General features: G+C 37.3%; 2 protein-coding genes across 4 annotated transcripts in view; one reads left to right on the forward strand and one right to left on the reverse strand.

Moving 5' to 3' along the window:
• The first annotated feature begins 305 nt into the window (after positions 1–305).
• Positions 306–10,467, forward strand: LOC117106905 (enoyl-CoA delta isomerase 2, mitochondrial-like). Of its 2 annotated transcripts, none has more exons than XM_033248427.1 (10): positions 306–453; positions 2,129–2,288; positions 3,011–3,109; positions 4,099–4,293; positions 4,759–4,831; positions 6,817–6,919; positions 7,229–7,349; positions 8,058–8,147; positions 8,955–9,098; positions 9,928–10,467. In XM_033248427.1, the coding sequence occupies exons 1-10, from the start codon at positions 401–403 to the stop codon at positions 10,081–10,083; spliced, it is 1,194 nt and encodes a 397-aa protein (XP_033104318.1). In that variant the 5' UTR covers positions 306–400; the 3' UTR covers positions 10,084–10,467. The 2 variants fall into 2 exon arrangements, with proteins under 2 accessions (XP_033104318.1, XP_033104319.1); XM_033248428.1 differs by having other exon boundaries at positions 383–514.
• A 629-nt stretch (positions 10,468–11,096) lies between these two features.
• The window catches only part of LOC117106904 (adenosylhomocysteinase-like), a 14,662-nt gene continuing 7,947 nt past the window's right edge, over positions 11,097–17,811 (reverse strand). The window contains exons 2-8 of one of the 2 annotated variants that reach the window (XM_033248425.1): positions 17,318–17,508; positions 15,746–15,974; positions 15,486–15,598; positions 14,310–14,517; positions 13,552–13,757; positions 12,484–12,678; positions 11,097–11,544 (exon numbers count right to left, since the gene is read on the reverse strand). In XM_033248425.1, the coding sequence (XP_033104316.1) occupies positions 11,413–11,544; positions 12,484–12,678; positions 13,552–13,757; positions 14,310–14,517; positions 15,486–15,598; positions 15,746–15,974; positions 17,318–17,508 (1,274 nt within the window). In that variant the 3' untranslated portion in view covers positions 11,097–11,412. The remainder of the gene's footprint in view (positions 11,545–12,483; positions 12,679–13,551; positions 13,758–14,309; positions 14,518–15,485; positions 15,599–15,745; positions 15,975–17,317; positions 17,509–17,811) is intronic. The other variant, XM_033248426.1, reaches the window with a different exon arrangement.

Here is a 17,811-nt window from a genome sequence, read left to right on the forward strand (position 1 = left end):
CCACTTCCCTCAGCATCGTCATTCATGAAAGAAAATAAATTCTTTTACTTTTTTAAAAAAACTGGCGCTGAATAGGCCTTTTTCACGAATCGGTAGACATGAAGTATGACAAACATTGCGAATCAGCGGTGCGTAACCAACAGAAATAAGATAAGCTTTTGGGCTGATTTTTTGACATCATGTTATTTAAAAAATCATAACTCCATAACGATTTTTAAATAACATGGTGTCAGAAAATCAGCCCAAAGGCTTATCTTATTTATGTTAGTTACGCACCACTGATTCACAATTTGTCATCACTTCAAGATGTCTACCGATTCGTAGGAATTGATGAACATCCCCCCTTGGGAAGATATTAACCTGTGACCTTCACGTTCACGTCCCAAAAACCAACCAAAACATGGCGGCCTCTTTTTCATCTCGGGTCTTTGGAATTCTTAATTCTACAAGGCGGTAAATACGGGTTAGGCCTATATTATGAAGGAAAAGGGCATACTTGAAAGGATTATTAAATGTGTTTATTTTGTTTCCACATTCTATTTCTAGCAGTTACTAAGCCTAGGCCTAGGTTTAGGACCACGGTGTTTACCGGCGCAATCCATCCATCCAACTTTGCAACAACAAGCGCTAGCCTAGCCTACCTAGTCCTAGGGCCTAGGCCTACTAACCTAGTCCCTCCCTAGCCTTTCTTTCTCTATGTATGGCTAGTAGCACCTTTCGCTGGTTTATTATGTTTCCACATTCTATTTCTAGCAGTTACTAAGCCTAGAGGTTTAGGACCACGGACCCACCACGGTGTGTACCGGCGCAATCCATCCATCCAACAAGCGCTAGCCTGAATTCAATCCAACTCGGCCACAAGTCAACTCAACACATTAATAAATAACTCTTTTTAATTCATAGGCAATAGCATTCAAATCTCTTTTGGTAGTGTGGTGGTCCTGTTCTAAAATATACTCTGTACTTTATTTCAATCATATATTGAAGAAGGATGCAAAAACTGAGATTACATTAAATAACTTGTGTCCAAGTTGACTTGTGGCCGAGTTGACCTGCACCCGCTAGCCTAGCCTAGTCCTAGGGCATAGGCCTACTAACCTAGGCCTAGGCCCTCCCTAGCCTTTCTTTCTCTATGTATGGCTAGAGCACCTTTCGCTGGTCTGGAAAGGCATCAACCCGAAAGGTCGTGATTTCAGATTAGGTGTAGGCTATTGTATTCGTCTAATTGAGTAATAATCCTTGTTATCCCCTAGGCCTAGGGCCTATAATAGGCTAGGCCTACCTCTACCTGTATACCTCTATGTAGCCTAGGCCTATATATTGCCAGTTCTGAATTTGAATTTTTACAGGTTGGTAGAATGAAATAATGTTGTAAGAAATTTATTACAAAAATTGCATGGCTGGTAAATTAAGGGTAGATACTGTATATATATATATTGTAATGTAGTATTAAGGTTCAAAGGTATTAACTTGCATAACCATTGGAATCGATACCCTTCACCCGATATATGCCTTAAATTGGTTTGACAGTTTTAATGGACAACTTGAGTATACAGATAATCTAATAATATAACTGGACATTGTATAACTTTACCCTAGTCAGTTGGACTTGGCCTTTCTCACACTGTGAATCTATGATTGTCAGTTTTGAGTCTAAGCTCTGAAGTTTGTGATACAATCAGCAATGGTCAGTAATCAGTAGTGAGTAGTATTCAGTAATCAGTAGTGAGTAGTATTCAGTAATCAGTAGTGAGTAGTATTCAGTAGTCAGTAGTGAGTAGTTAGATTCAACACAGAAGAAAAGTACTATTATTATTATTAGTATTATTTTTACTAACCGATATTTAACAATATATAGGCCTGCCTAGAATATATGCAATTTTAAATCATATTTTTTCAATTTATTCAATATTTGATAGCTAATTTTTTTTTATTTTTTAAATTGATTTAGATGGAAATGTGTTTTAATTATCTATTTGTTTTTATGATCAATTATATGTATAAATTACAAAAAGAGGAAAGTGTATATTATTGTATTACTATTATTATTACAGTATGTTTATATCACTTGCATATTTATGCATCAAATATAATTAACCCATTTTTTTCTTGATTAATATATTTCAAGATTGCAACAAAATATTGCTGCAAGGCAGCTGTTTCATAGAACAACATTTAAGATGTATGCAAGCGATGAGGAGTTCAATGTAGCTAAAGAACGTGTCAACCTCCTGAAGGAAGACCCAGGCAATGAAGCCAAGTTAGAAATGTATGCACTATTCAAACAGGTATGTACTTCAATGGTACTTGAATGCTTTGCAAACACTTTAAGCCAAAGTAAAAAAAAAAGTAGCTTCTCGTCTTAATATTTTGAAAAAAGGAAAATTGATGCATTTTTAAAGATCTTTTTTCTTATCTAATGAGATTAAATAATTTTATAGTAGCTTTGTACCTTGTATAATTCATTAGATGTGCCAGTCAATATCATTAAGATCCAAATATTATAATAAACTGCATAGGATAGGATAGGAGTATGTTGGTGGTAATCACACCAAGGATAACCCAGGTCCGAAGACTTGTAATCATTGAGGTCCTTCTGGTGGTGAATTGGGCGGAACACTGGGAGACAATCCCCTGCTCTTTTCGAAGAGTTTACTGTGTTCTTTAACATGCACATTGGCCATATTGCACACATGACCAACAGATTAAAGGTCTCTCCGAAAAAACGGTGCGTTATCGTAATTTGTATTTCAGCCCTCTACGTGAAACACAAAGAGAGCAGCGATGGGAATTGAACCAGAGACCTGGAGATCTCCAGGGTTCAGCACACACACAGTGGCTACCACAATTTTAGCTGAGCTAAGCTGTGTATCATTATTGCAATTAGGAATTAGGAAGACACAATGTATAAACCACAAAACTAATCAATTCATTTGCTAAAGATCACCATTTTCGAGAAATATTGATACTATTAGAGTGTAATTATGTACTGTTGTTTGTTTCCCTTCAGGCCACTGTTGGAGCTTGCAACACATCCAAACCAGGTGCTTTTGACTTCGTGGGTAAAGCCAAATGGCAGGCATGGACCAATTTAGGCTCTCTTAGTCAGGTACTGTATGTATCCAACTAATCTAAATCTATCTAAATGTGGGTTATCTAAATGTGGGTTGCAGTACTTTAAACGCCCCCACCCAAGCCAGATGCTGCCTAGTTTATCAACAGTTGGGTATCGCGTATTTGTAATTACTAATGTTTATATAGTGTACCACCATACAGCTGACAATAAAATATATCTTGTATACAGTTCTACATATTCATCATTGAACAATACTCTTAATAATAATAACATGTTAGACTTGTATAGCACGTTAATACCAACAAGGCCTGTAAGCACTTCACGTTATTGCCCCAGCTCATTGGATCAAGCATATATGGAACACATACTCAAAGTTAATAAGATATTACTTTCCCCTATAAAATAACCGTAATTACGCATTATCCTTATTATCAAGGCAGGTAGAGATTTTTCAGTGATTTAGAAGATTTCATAGGCTTGTTATCAGGGTTCCGGTCTGCGTTGACCACTTGTCCCCATGGGCAATTTGAATTGTGTTGTCCCTTCCCAATATAAACGATTAAATTACAATGTGCTGGATACTAGCTGCAACATTATAGAATACTCCCCCTAGGAAGCTGAGTATGCGTTTCAATGATGTTTGGTCACCTTTACATGTGACAGGCCTAAATATACTCATGATGACATCACATCATGACCATATATATGCACATCATATGATTCTGCGCTTTTGTGACTGTCATTTTATTCTCTTGATTTCTTTATGCCTACTTGTTTGTGTCTTATGGATAATGGCAACGATTCCTACCTTCGCAAAAGGAGGTTATGTATTCACAGATATGTAAGTATGTAAGTTTCGCAGAAGTTTTCTAGATGCAGCCATACGCGGCGCCCCATTGTTTGTATTTCCACCATGCATTTTGGCGAAACAGTTTTTTTTCAGTGGAGAACTCTATCTTGTGTTTCTAGTATCTTTGATTATATAATTTTTGTTTATATACTATTGCCTTTCTGTTATGTAGGAGGAAGCAAAACAAAAATATGTTGATATAGTCCAGCAGCTACTTGATGAACAGGGAGTAAGTGTAGATGGCTCAACAGCTACAGCAGATGTTTCTTCTGCGGAGGAGTTCAAAACTTTGAAAATAACAGCTGAAAATGGGATTTACAAAATCGTGCTGAATAGACCGGACAAAAAGAATGCTCTTACTTTTGAAGTAAGCAAGTACCACATTTCATAAAAGTTAATAAAAAAAAAAGCGCTGCTTAAACGGCACACTCGTCAGTGGTTCTGGAGGTGGAAGAAGTCTTCTCGGATAAGGATTTCAAAGTAAACAATTGGCTCATGTGCACTATAAAGAACCCAGTTCGTCTTTTGAGATGAGTAGGGGGTTACCAACAGTGTACTGGTCCAAACAGCCCCTGTTGTGGACAGACGAGAGTAGCTGATACCGGTTTATTGGGCACTGTAGCTCAGACACAAAGAAATCCTATGGGGAGTAGAAAGTTAGAGAATGAACTATATATAGTGTTAGGGTTAGGGTTAGGGTTAGGGCGCTTTGATCTTTATGAAATATAAATGCTGTAATGTACATGTACATTTGGAAATTGGATTTATTTTAGAAGAGATTGAAAAATGTATTCGTTAGTGATTTCCTGATATTTCAATTGTCTGTTTTCAGAGTTATAATGAACTTGTGAAAGCACTGGATATTGCTGGTAAAGATCCAAGTATTGTTTTTGCTACTTTAACAGGTAAGATAATTCACATTGCTAATAATAATGGATACCATACACCTTGCTCTTTGCTATCATAACAGGTGGGATACCCTAATGACTTTGCTATCATAGCGACTAAGATATTCCAATTCACCTTCCTATCATAATGGTGAGATACACTATTCACATTTTTATCGTAACTGATGAGGTATTCCTGATACAGCACCTCTTCATAACTGATGAGGTACTGTATCAGAGGTCCAAAGTTGGAAGAAGCCACTTCCAGGAGACCTGTTTAAATGATATTTCTTAACACATCAGATTTTATTTTCAAAGTTCAAAAATTCAAAGTAAGTTTGTTGTCAATAGTACAACAGTTAAAATTGAAATTTGATTTCATCGGATACAAAGATAGAAGCACACAAAAAAGAAAAACACACAATCAAGAAAAACATTTAAAAATACATAAAAAATGTGTTGCTGTGCAAGGTGATATGGTGTGTATGGTGATATCCATCAGATATGGTGTGCATGATGATATCCATCAGATATGGTGTGCATGGTGATATCCATCAGATATGGTGCAATAACATTGTTCTTTAATTTTATAACAGTCTGTTGAATGACGCTATTCTATTTTAATAATAATAGTGTATATTTGTACAGCGCTGGTATCCATCAAACAAGATGCTCATGGAGCTTGATGTGTCGGCTAGTAGCTCATCATTCAGTGACTTTCTTCACCCCTAAGGGTCCCTTCATGTCTGTGCTACCGGGTAGACCGGTACCAGCATTTCTCGTCATCCACCACAGGGGCTGTTTACCAGTACAACAGGCTATCCCCATACTAGTCTGAAATTGTGTACTGGGTTCTTCATAGCCCAAAATACTGACCATGTTTCAAAGGGCCAACCATGACCCTGATTTTCAATTGGCATGATAGCTGGGCTTATGAAATAGTGGCCTTGTTATGGCCTAATCATGTAAGAGCAGTTGTGTTTCTGGCTGAAAATCAAAAGGTCAGAGATCATATTCCTTGCTATTCCTGTTTATTCATCCAAGACACTTCACCAATTTTTTTGGTAAATCCACCCGGGTGTATATATTTTTGTTTAATGTCTTCATTCTATGCAGAATATTCATGCAAATAGGAATGTTCTTTTAAGGAATAAATCCGGCTTCCATTACTGTATATAAAATCATGTCCGTTTCCAATTAATTAAATGCAATCCTGATTTTTCAGTTTTTTTTTTTTTGTAGGCAACATTTGTGACACCATTCTCAGCTCTTGGACAAAGCCCTGAGGGATGCTCTTCATATGTCTTTCCAAAAATAATGGGATCTGCCAAGGTATGAGTAGTAATAGCTGTCTCTTATACACATCTGAAGCACACAAAAAAGAAAAACACACAATCAAGAAAAACATTAAAAATACATAAAAAAATGTGTTGCTGTGCAAGGTGATATGGTGTGCATGGTGATATCCATCAGATATGGTTTGCATGGTGATATCTATCAAATATGGTGTGCATGGTGATATCCATCAGATATGGTGTGCATGGTGATATCCATCAGATATAGTGTGCATGGTGATATCCATCAGATATGGTGTGCATGGTGATATCCATCAGATATGGTGTGCATGGTGATATCCATCAGATATGGTGTGCATGGTGATATCCATCAGATATGGTGTGCATGGTGATATCCATCATATATGGTGTGCATGGGATATCCATCAGCTTTGACTTCTGGGAGACAATTGATAATGAAGTAGTAAAGACATACAAACATCGTGAATTTGCGGGAGATGGTTTATTTTCCCGGCAATTCCTTGTGGGAGTGCGGGAGGCCTTCCCGATTTCCTGGAGACTCCCAGGATTTGCAGGAGACTTTGGACCCTTGCCCTATACAGTACCCCAATCCTAAACTATCCAATGCCTGGAACATTCCATTCTTGTAATTATTTGTTTGACTCCAATTATACATTTTATGCCTATGGTTAATTTATCTAATTACAGGAGCTGGTGATTATTATTGCAGTGGCAATGATCTCAATAATTTCATGTCCGCCACTCCTGAAACGATGAAAGATATGGCGAAGGAGGGAGGCGAATTACTCAAGTATGTTGGTATTTCTGTGTATTGCTCATATTCAACTTTTTCCTGGCTTAATAAAGCAAAACTCTTAATATTCTGTGTGTACATTCACATTTTTTAAAGCATCTTCAAACTCTTCAATATTGTATGCTTCCATGTGACTTGAGAACACTCTGCCTTATACATTATACCTCTCACACCCTGCGCCAAAAAAAAAATTATATTTCATCAAGTTTATTGAAAAGGAGTTACACCAGTTAGGCTTACATTTTGCTAAGATGCAGCAAAAATTGTGACTTAGATTATAAGTTATTTTCTTTTTTATAATTACAGTCGTTTTGTTTCTGCATTCATTGATTTTCCTAAACCCTTAATTGGATTGGTGAATGGTCCAGCTGTTGGTGTATCTGTCACCACCTTAGGTCTGTTTGATGTTGTATACTGCACTGATAAGGTAAATATATAGTAATAGTTTTGTAATTAAAGCAATAACATTGTTCTTTAATTTTATAACAGTCTGTTGAATGACGCTATTCTATTTTAATAATAATAGTGTATATTTGTACAGCGCTGGTATCCATCAAACAAGATGCTCATGGAGCTTGATGTGTCGGCTAGTAGCTCATCATTCAGTGACTTTCTTCACCCCTAAGGGTCCCTTCGTGTCTGTGCTACCGGGTAGACCGGTACGAGCATTTCTCGTCATCCACCACAGGGGCTGTCTACCAGTACAACAGGCTATCCCCATACTAGTCTGAAATTGTGTACTGGGTTCTTCATAGCCCAAAATACTGACCATGTTTCAAAGGGCCAACCATGACCCTGATTTTCAATTGGCATGATAGCTGGGCTTATGAAATAGTGGCCTTGTTATGGCCTAATCATGTAAGACCAGTTGTGTTTCTGGCTGAAAATCAAAAGGTCAGAGATCATATTCCTTGCTATTCCTGTTTATTCATCCAAGACACTTCACCAATTTTTTTGGTAAATCCACCCGGGTGTATATATTTTTGTTTAATGTCTTCATTCTATGCAGAATATTCATGCAAATAGGAATGTTCTTTTAAGGAATAAATCCGGCTTCCATTACTGTATATAAAATCATGTCCGTTTCCAATTAATTAAATGCAATCCTGATTTTTCAGTTTTTTTTTTTTTGTAGGCAACATTTGTGACACCATTCTCAGCTCTTGGACAAAGCCCTGAGGGATGCTCTTCATATGTCTTTCCAAAAATAATGGGATCTGCCAAGGTATGAGTAGTAATAGTATTTTTTTATATTCTTTCTACCTAAAGAAGGAACCCATACAATAACAATATTCTAATAATAATATAAAAATTGTTTTATTGTGCACATCACCACCCAAAAATTGGGTGCTCAAGATGCAGTGTCTTAATTAGCAATATAATTGCTCATTATATATTGTATATGTTTAGCTCTTTGCCCAAATATTCAAATATTTTATTAATGTACAGTAGTTAGTTTTATGTAAAATCACACAAGACATTTACATACACTTACATCATGACAGGTGGTAAAGTTGTTCATTCCCCAGATGTTCCAATACCTGGAACTCAAAATTTTGTACGTGTACTGTGAAGATTTTTTTTATATGTATGCATTCAGATTTTTCAAGGTGTCCGCAACACTCGGAAGTCTTTGTACGTCGACATTGTTTATAAAGTTGACTCGCAAAGAAAAATAATTGACACAAATATTCAATTGAAAAGCTACTAAATTAGCTGTTTTCAAATAATTCGGGAGAATTTGACAAAATTCCGGGAGATTGCGTGTAAATTTGGGAGATTTCCAATCGAAGTTGGAACGTATGAATCCAAGAAGACAATTCCCTGCTCTTTTCCGTTGTGTCATTGTGTAAAGGAACCAATCCTGTAGTTAAGTTTGTGTGCACTCTGAAAGCATCCCTTTTTGCTGCACCACCACACGCACTCACAACTCAACTTTCTCCATTACTTGTGAGAGCATTACCAATCTTGATACATCTAGAAATGATGTCAATATTTTTATAAACTGTTTAAATATTCATTCTTCCACTAGGCCAATGAGGTGTTATTGTTTGGTCGTAAGCTAACAGCTAAAGAGGCATTTGACAGGGGTCTGGTTACTGATGTTTTTCCGGATGATAAATTTCAAGAGGAAACACAAAAAAGGGTGGATGGATATGCTAAGCTGCCGAAAAATGTAAGTCACTTTTGGTAACTTCTATGGCAAGTGCTATGCCTTTTTTACTCTATACACACAAACATTGGTGGTGCTAAAGAGGGGTTGGGGGAAGAGGGTGATTGATGGCACGGGGGTGATTGATGGCACCTGGAGAAAACTTTCGGGTGCCATTACCAAGATATCTAAAGGTGTATATTCTTGAAAGTTGCTAACCTTAGCATAGTGGGGCTGAGTGAGTATATACAGCCTATCAGGGTTTTGGGACATATGCAGTGGCGGTGCCAATGGGGACAGGTCAACGCCTCCCCACCCTACCGGCACCAAAAAAAAAATGAAATAAGCCTAATGCTTATTGAGTTGAGTTTGAAAGTATAGCAACAATTGTATTTTATCAACCTTAAAAAGTATTGTGAAAGTGCCATTTCTGGCTATCCAGAGGTCCCTATTTTAAAAGAAATCTCATGGGGGGTGGGATCCCCTCCCAAAACCCTTCCCCACCTCTGGCCTACGGCCCATGGTTAGCGCTGCTCGCCAAAGTTATTCTTATCTCGCAGTCAGCACCCCTCTTTCCACCTTCCATTGTACAGCATAGCCCGCCCAGAAAATATATATCCTACAGCCGCTACTGTCAGGTCAGGTAATCTCTGGCACTGCTACCAATAACCTTTAGTAGAAGACCTGAAGTTCCTTTTCCTTTAATAAGTAGTAGAGAGTAGATCAAAGAAAGATCCAAGCTTTTGCAATGATTAACATTCAAAAGTAAAGAAGCACAGTACAAAATTGTAATTTAAAATATATTAGCATGTATGTTTTAAACATTCTTCTCCTTTTTTTTTTAAATTTTCAGTCAATGAGGCTGTCAAAGAACTTGATCAGAAGCACTGAGAAAGATCTACTTCATAAAGTTAATGATGAAGAATGCACACTGCTGGAAGAGAGATGGACATCTGATGAGTGCATCCAAGCAATAATGAACTTCTTCACACAGAAATCCAAACTTTAACCAAATGCAATATTTCAACTTGACAACTATATTAGCAATGCAATATATAGAGGTTGGAGAGGTCAGGATAAATATTATAATTCCTCTGTAAGTTATTTAAGTACATTGGTAACAAGCTAATGTGGGCTTGCAGAAAAACGAAGATTAGTCAGCATATGCAAGGTAAATTTTGAAAGACATCCAAGGAATTCATTCTGATTAAGAGTTTCTCTTTCTATTTGAGTTGCGTATGTGTACCGTCAAACTTTCAATTATTGTTACATAGGACGTGAAATATTTCCAGAATTTATGTTGGATATGTGATGAATTAATAAAGATAAATACAATATATTATACAAGATTTTATTGTTGAAAAGTTATTTCAAAGACCTTTGTTTTTATTATGTGTGTAGTGCAGTTCAAACCCTTTGCTATCTCCACAGCAAAATGAAATTAGATGCGTTTAGAAAGCAAGCTCATTTAACCAGATCTCAGGGAATTAATTTCCAACTTGGGACCCCAACTTTAGCTATGGTTGCATCTCTTCACCAAGAAGTAGTAGTAGCCACTATCTGTACACTGATTGAACCATGGAAATCCTTGGTTGAGGTTCGATGCGTTTCAAATACTGTTAATTTTTTCAGAAGAGATAAGGTCGAATGTGCATCAAGGCCATGCATGTTGAATTCATTTTCGCAAACAGGAAGGGATGGTCTTTTGCTTGCTTTCAAGCTGCTGTCATACTCGCCCAAACACCCATGCTTACAGGCTTAACAATTCTACGCAAGATATCTTGGTTGCCTAAACTGGTGATACCATCTTTGTGGGTCCCTGGTTCTATTCCATTGCAAGAATATATATACACAGTATATGGCATTTTCTTTTGGCTTTTCCAACTCTTTCTTGACTGACACACCATTTCCTCTCACATTGCTAAACAACTACCTGTATACTAGATACTCCATTATTCACTGCCACACGATCTCACCCAAGATGTCTCACCTCTGGCAACAAAATAAACAACATGACTGAAGTCTTGTTTGCAAGTTTAATAATGCATACTTGTTACAAATACAGCTGCACTTGAATCCTTTAATCAACCCTGTCAGCTAATAACCCAGATTTGCTACTTATCATAATATAACCTGGCAACCCACCTACTTAAAATTCTACCCAATTATTTATTTAAATCCACTTGTGTACAAGGAATACATATATTGTTCCTTAAAAAAATTGGAATTAAATATTATATCGATCACACTTGCATGTCCTGATTATTTTTTGTGCTTTTTATCTTTCAAAAATTATACATAATCTTCAGTACGTGTGTTGATTGTAGCGTGTTTATGCTTAATAACGGTACATGTCGGATTTGAATGGTCCATTGATTGGTATGCTGAGGTAATCGCTTTGCGACTGGCTCAAGGTGGTTAGCTTTACGTCCAAGTGGTCCAGGTGAAGACGGGCAACTTCTTCATCCAACTGAAATAAACAAATTTTATAATTAATACAGTAGCAATGAACTTTTCCAGTGTTCATCATTCTTAACAAGTGACCAATCAGAACGTAATACTCAATAGGTGGGGACCAGGAACATGTACACGCAACATAGCCCACACTCACCCATGTTTCTCTACAAATAGCAACAATATCAAATGAGTGGATCTTTTTAACAATGCATCTAGGCAAGTTGGATGGCTGAGTGGTTAGTCACAGTCATATGGTGGTGAATTTGTCTGAAACAGTCACAATATCGGTGCTGGTTTGAACGGCAAGCTTGCCTAATGGTTCTGGTGGTGGAACAAGTTTTCTCGGATAAGGACTATAAACCGTAGGCCCAGTGTAAAGCTACATTTACACTAGACACGATAATGACACGACATGATAAAAATGTGTGCAGTGTTGAATAAACAAACTACACGATGATATGTCGTCGTCGTGTCCTTATTGTTTTTAGTATAAATCTAGCTTTAAAGGACCTTGTACATCTTTAGAGACGAGTTGGGAGTTACCCAGGTGTACTGGTCCATACAGTCCCTCTTTGTGGACAGATGAGAGTAGCTGGTACCAGTTTACCGGGTAGCTCAGACATGAAGAGACCCTTAGTGAAAAAAAAAGTTACTGTACGAGCTAGTCCACACCTCGAGCGCTTTGAGACCCCAGTATAAAGCGCTATATAATATATATATATATATATATATATTGAGACTTCTGCCCTCTCTAAATGACTTGTTTGCAACAGCAGTCAAAAATCATAAAAATGTAACTCATTCGTTTCCTTATATTTTCTGATAAATACAGCTGAAGCCTAGAAATATGAACACAAAACTGATGAGTGTACTGGATAACTGAGTCGTACATCGAACTGGACATTTTAATTAATGATAAACTTAACATAATGGTGCGACTTAGTGCACTTACATGTTTGGGTAGAACATGTACACCGATTTTGTAATTCTCAGAGCGTGTCCACAGTTCTACCTGAGCCAGCACTTGGTTAGTGAATGAATTGGACATGACGAAGCTGGGATGTCCAGTTGCACAGCCAAGGTTGACTAGACGTCCAGATGCCAGGACGAGGATGTGACGGCCACTGGCCATTTCGTATCGGTCCACCTACATCGAGAAAGAACTTAATGTTAATTTACGCAACTACATTTATGTATGGTTTGTGCTGAGTATGTGTATCATAGCAATTGTTACAATGATTGGGTTCGCACAAATGTAGAGTGCCCCGAGACATTATTGCTTTATAAAAACAGATATATTATCATAAACATTTTAATACATATTTTCAATACTATATTCTATTTTCTAGGCAGTAAAAAAAATTTGCTACAGAAGAGTGGTAAGGTAAAGAAGTGCAAAGCTGAAAACAAACTCCAATGAATTTGCCTTATAGATTTTTAAAGCATTTGCCCATATAATTGTTTCATTATTTTTCTGATAGGTCCATGTTATGAAAAGCGATAAAAGATGTACTATGTATTATGTTTTGTAAATATAATTACTGCATCTGAGATCGTGAGATGGGGAGTTCGAGACTGAGGCTTGTCGCATTGCTAGTGTCCTAGGGCATTTTACTTATGTTTTCCTCTCTCCACCCAGGCGTATAAATGGGTACATGCCTGGTAGCATGATATGGCATTGAAAGTATTAGTCTGTGTCGTCATTAAATTGCACGCACGACTAGGAATACTCTACAGGGAATAGAGGAGGTTACATTTGTATTGGTTGGATTATGGATCCATATGACCAGGGGTAGTAACAACATTGCCAGCACCTTGTTTCTCTAAATCTCTAAATTATTATTATTATTATTAAAATGTCTCTTGGCTGCATTAGTGGCTACAGAACCTTGCTGACAGGGGGTTCTGAACCAAGGGGCCCAAAACCTTGTGCTTTTAGACCACAATATTAGGGATTTGCAATAAAAGTAAGGTGGCACCACACACTGCTTGGGTGTAGCCTTTTGAGAACCAACTTTACCTGTGGCTTAATGTTGACCTTGTTGACCGCGTTCTTATCTAGCCAGGCCAAATCAACCTCAATGTCGAAGTGGCCAATGTTGCAGACAATGGCGTCATCCTTCATCTGTTTAAAATGTTCGCCCTTGATGATGTCCTTGCAGCCGGTGGCGGTGACGAAGACCATCGCCTTTGAAGCGGCCTCTTCCATTGTTGTTACCTCATAACCTGTGCAGGCATACAAGGTGAAGTCAGTCAGTTTTATATTAAGTACCATCAGGCCTAGGATTTATCAATCTCATCATATACCATATCTATTCGAATAAACGCCCCTTAATTTCACTGTAAATGTACTACAACAACATATAATTACCTTCAAAATGTTATTATTCCGTGATTATGAAGAATGTGTGAGAAAGAGCAACATATTTCATATTACAAGAGGTAATGCAATATAGTGAAAATAATACAAATCCAGCCCTGTTTGCTTTGTCAACTGTTTAGGCCTATTTTCTTTTCTGTACATTGGCTTAATTATGTTGATTCAATGGTTACAATCATTTTGTAACCTTTCCAGTACCGTATATTGCACCCAGTGTGCTTCTTAATGTTACCCAGTATGTCATCGTTATTACAATGAGAAACCTTTTAATCTTAAGCAATGTACTTTTCACATTATCAATAAGACAAATTTAAGCATATTTTTGCTAGGTAGAAATTGCAAATAAACAGAAACACCCACTATTAAGACCAAGTTTGATTATGCAAAACGAAACATACCCTCCATGGCAGCCTGCAAGGCTAGGATAGGATCGATTTCTGTAATGAGGACTCTGGCACCAAATCCTCTGAGAGACTGTGCACTACCCTTGCCTACATCTCCGTAGCCAGCAACGCAGCACACTTTGCCTGCCAACATGATGTCAGTTGCACGTTTGATACCATCACAGAGGGACTCGCGGCAACCATACAAGTTGTCGAACTTGCTCTAGTGAAACAAACAGAATTAGTGGAGATATGAAAGAAATGTCATGCTTTGGTGCTTCTTTTATTTGCTTTATTCTAAAGCTAGGTGAATTATTTATCTCATTCTCATCCAACAGCGAACAACTTACAGAATAAATGCTATGTGCTAGAAAGTTTCATTAGGGAGCTTCCGATTACATGACGCGGTAGGACATAGAATGCAATGACGGTCACTAAGAAGTCATCTGCTCATGCAAGAATATCAAGTTCTCGTTGAGTGTATTCTAGGATGCTATTAAGCCAAATCAATGTTGCGCAGAATATAGGACGGTTACGCATGAGTAAATCAATTCTAGTGTCGCATCGTCGCGCATTTGAAAGCTCCCTGCTATAAAACTCAGTGGGCAGTTATTTTGGTTGAAAAAGAAATTCTCGTTTTGACTATTGTACTAATGTTTGTGTAGGAAGGCAAGCACTAACCTACATCTTCCCTCACAAATAGATGTTAATTCTACAAACATTATACAGTACATATTTTTAATAGGCAAACTACTTGTATATAGATTTTTTTAAATTTCAATATATACTTTGTTAGCGTTATAACATTGATTTTCAGTTCAATAAATAACATCTGTTTTGCCTCAATGATTTAGTATGTTTATAAGAATTGTGTTTCTTATAATATCATTGAAATGTAAAAAGCCCAGAGGCAGACGAAAGACCACATGGATGCAGACCATTAATAAAGACCTGAAGTGCTATAATATGTAGACAGAAAAATCAACAGAAGTGAGGGAGTTGGCCACTGATAGAAAGGGGTGGAAACATTTGATCATAGAGGGTGTAAACACTATGTTTACAAACGACGAATAAGCAAGCAAATGATGATAAAGAATTGTGTTATACAGTATGTGTTTTTATAATTCAGTTAATTTACACTGCAATTTTTAAATTTTAATTTGTTGAATGAATCATGAATTAAATATTTACCTTTGTGACTGAGTCATTGACATTCATGGCAGGGAGCTTGAGGGTTCCCTCTTTCATTCTCTTGTAGAGGTGGTGGACGCCAGTGGTGGTTTCTTCTGAAAGGCCTTTGATACCTTCAAAAACAAGAAAAATGTTAACATCTTCCTTAAAAAAAATCTTTTCCTTATCTAAACATACAATATCATAGTAGTTTGTTTTAATGTCATATTGTTGGATGAATAGGTATTAAATGGTCAAGACTGGAATGTCAGAAAAAGTACCTGCAATGTATTGTGGGTACTTGTCATGGACAATGTTTGTCAGATCACCGCCATCATCCAAGATCATGTTCAATGGCTTGCCATCAGAGAAGACCAGGGTCTGCTCAATACACCAGATGTATTCTTCATCTGTCTCTCCTTTCCAGGCGTAAACAGGGACACCGGTCTTTGCGATGGCAGCGGCGGCGTGATCCTGGGTGGAGAAGACATTACAACTGGACCATTGTACCTAATAAAAATAAATTTGCATAGTAAATTCATATGTTCCATGATAAATGCCTGGTTTAACATGATTAAAACTTGAAAATATTTCTGAAATATGCAAAGCTCCTTGAACCTGTGGTGGCACATTGATATATTCAATGTATTCATGGGAAAACCTGTTAAACAACGTGTTTTCAATTTCAATGGCAGCAGATCCCGGTTTGAGGTCTAAGGATCTTCACCACTGACAAACACAGAACATGGATATTTTTAATGCCAATGCTATTTTAAGAAGTTTCAAAATTATCTATTGTTGGCAGGCTACACGCTGCCTGGATGCGAAATGAAATCAAGTAAGTGACCACATAGCTTGAATGAACCCTCTTTTGATTTGACATTATATGAATTTATTATTAAAATTATTAAAGTAATATATATAACAATTGATCAATTTATTAAAAGTTTTTTTTTAAATCAAATATTGGCCAGATCAGGGGTACCAAGACTTTCGTGATTTGCAGAAGTCTTGCAGAAATTGAACTTTCCGCACTCCCACAAGAAACCAAAAATGTGGCCCATGAGAACAAGCTGAAAATAATATTTTCCGTTAGACTTGGGCCTAGATTTCTAACCTTAATCATTTTGCATTCTGTTTTGTCGACTAGCCCTATATATTGCCCCACAAATTGTAGCAATTTAATCAAATCGGAAGAACTATCTCAGCAAACAGCAAGGAAAAATTATAACAGTCGCTCGCTTGTGTTTTAGGTCTAGCCGGCCAAGCGCGATAGCATGGCGGTGCTCTGCTGCCTGTGGTTCCATATACAGCAAGGGTAACTTTCTTAAGTCAAAATGCCCTGTATGAGTGCCTAGCGGCTTAATACTTTTAAAAAATTCCCAATTTATAAAGGGGGACACCCTTCCAAAATCCTTCCCTGGATGGCTCTAAGTGCCAAAGTACACCTCCTGCCATGGCCCTTCAAATTTATTCAATGAACAATTTTGGCCCCTATTACGATATAGTTGAGAACCCCTGGTATAAATAGTTTTCTCTTTAACATCAGTTGGTGATGGGTATCAACACCATGTGTTATAATAGCTCTTTTAACCAGATCTTCTACCGGGAAGTGATTTCTTCCAAGATGGAACCTCTGCCAGATTGTTCCAGAAGGAAAGGGTTTCGAAGCATTTCTCTCTGGCACAAACTGCCACCTCTACATCAACTGTCACAGGTTTCAGGAGCGCAAGTAAACCGCTACAGTTTCCTCTATAATTTATATATTTTATTTCCCCTCTTAAACAAGTACTATGACCCTCATTTCAGAGTGTCAGAAGAAAAAGACCAAAATAATAAGTGACAATAATTACCTCAGCACCAAGCTCAGTCAGTGTCTCAATGAGCACAGCTGTCTGGATGGTCATGTGCAGACAACCAGCGACGCGGGCTCCCTTCAGGGGTTTGCTGTCACCGTGTCGTTTTCTCATCTCCATCAGACCAGGCATCTCCTTCTCAGCTAGGGTGATCTCTTTGCGACCCCATTCGGCCAGAGACATATCGGCTGACAATTACAAAAAAAAAAAAAAAATGACCTGTCGTCAGAATTTGAGTGCTAGTGAATATTTGAATAACAGATATTGTTGGTACTTAATTTTAATTGAAAAAATATACTATTTCAATAATTGTAGCAATTCTAATTGACTTTACACAATAAAAGCATCAGAGACATTTCAAGAGTAAGCAAAATGGGCTAGATAAACAAATTGAAGGATGAAATTATAGACAAATGAATGGGACAATATGAAATGATATGAGTTTAGTGAATGAAAAAAAAACTTTTATTAAAATTATAAATATACTATAA

The sequence above is a fragment of the Anneissia japonica genome, unplaced genomic scaffold (assembly GCF_011630105.1).
Source record: "Anneissia japonica isolate Jap-2015-1 unplaced genomic scaffold, ASM1163010v1 scaffold1165_len1893470_cov193, whole genome shotgun sequence".
NCBI classification, from domain to species: domain Eukaryota; kingdom Metazoa; phylum Echinodermata; class Crinoidea; order Comatulida; family Comatulidae; genus Anneissia; species Anneissia japonica.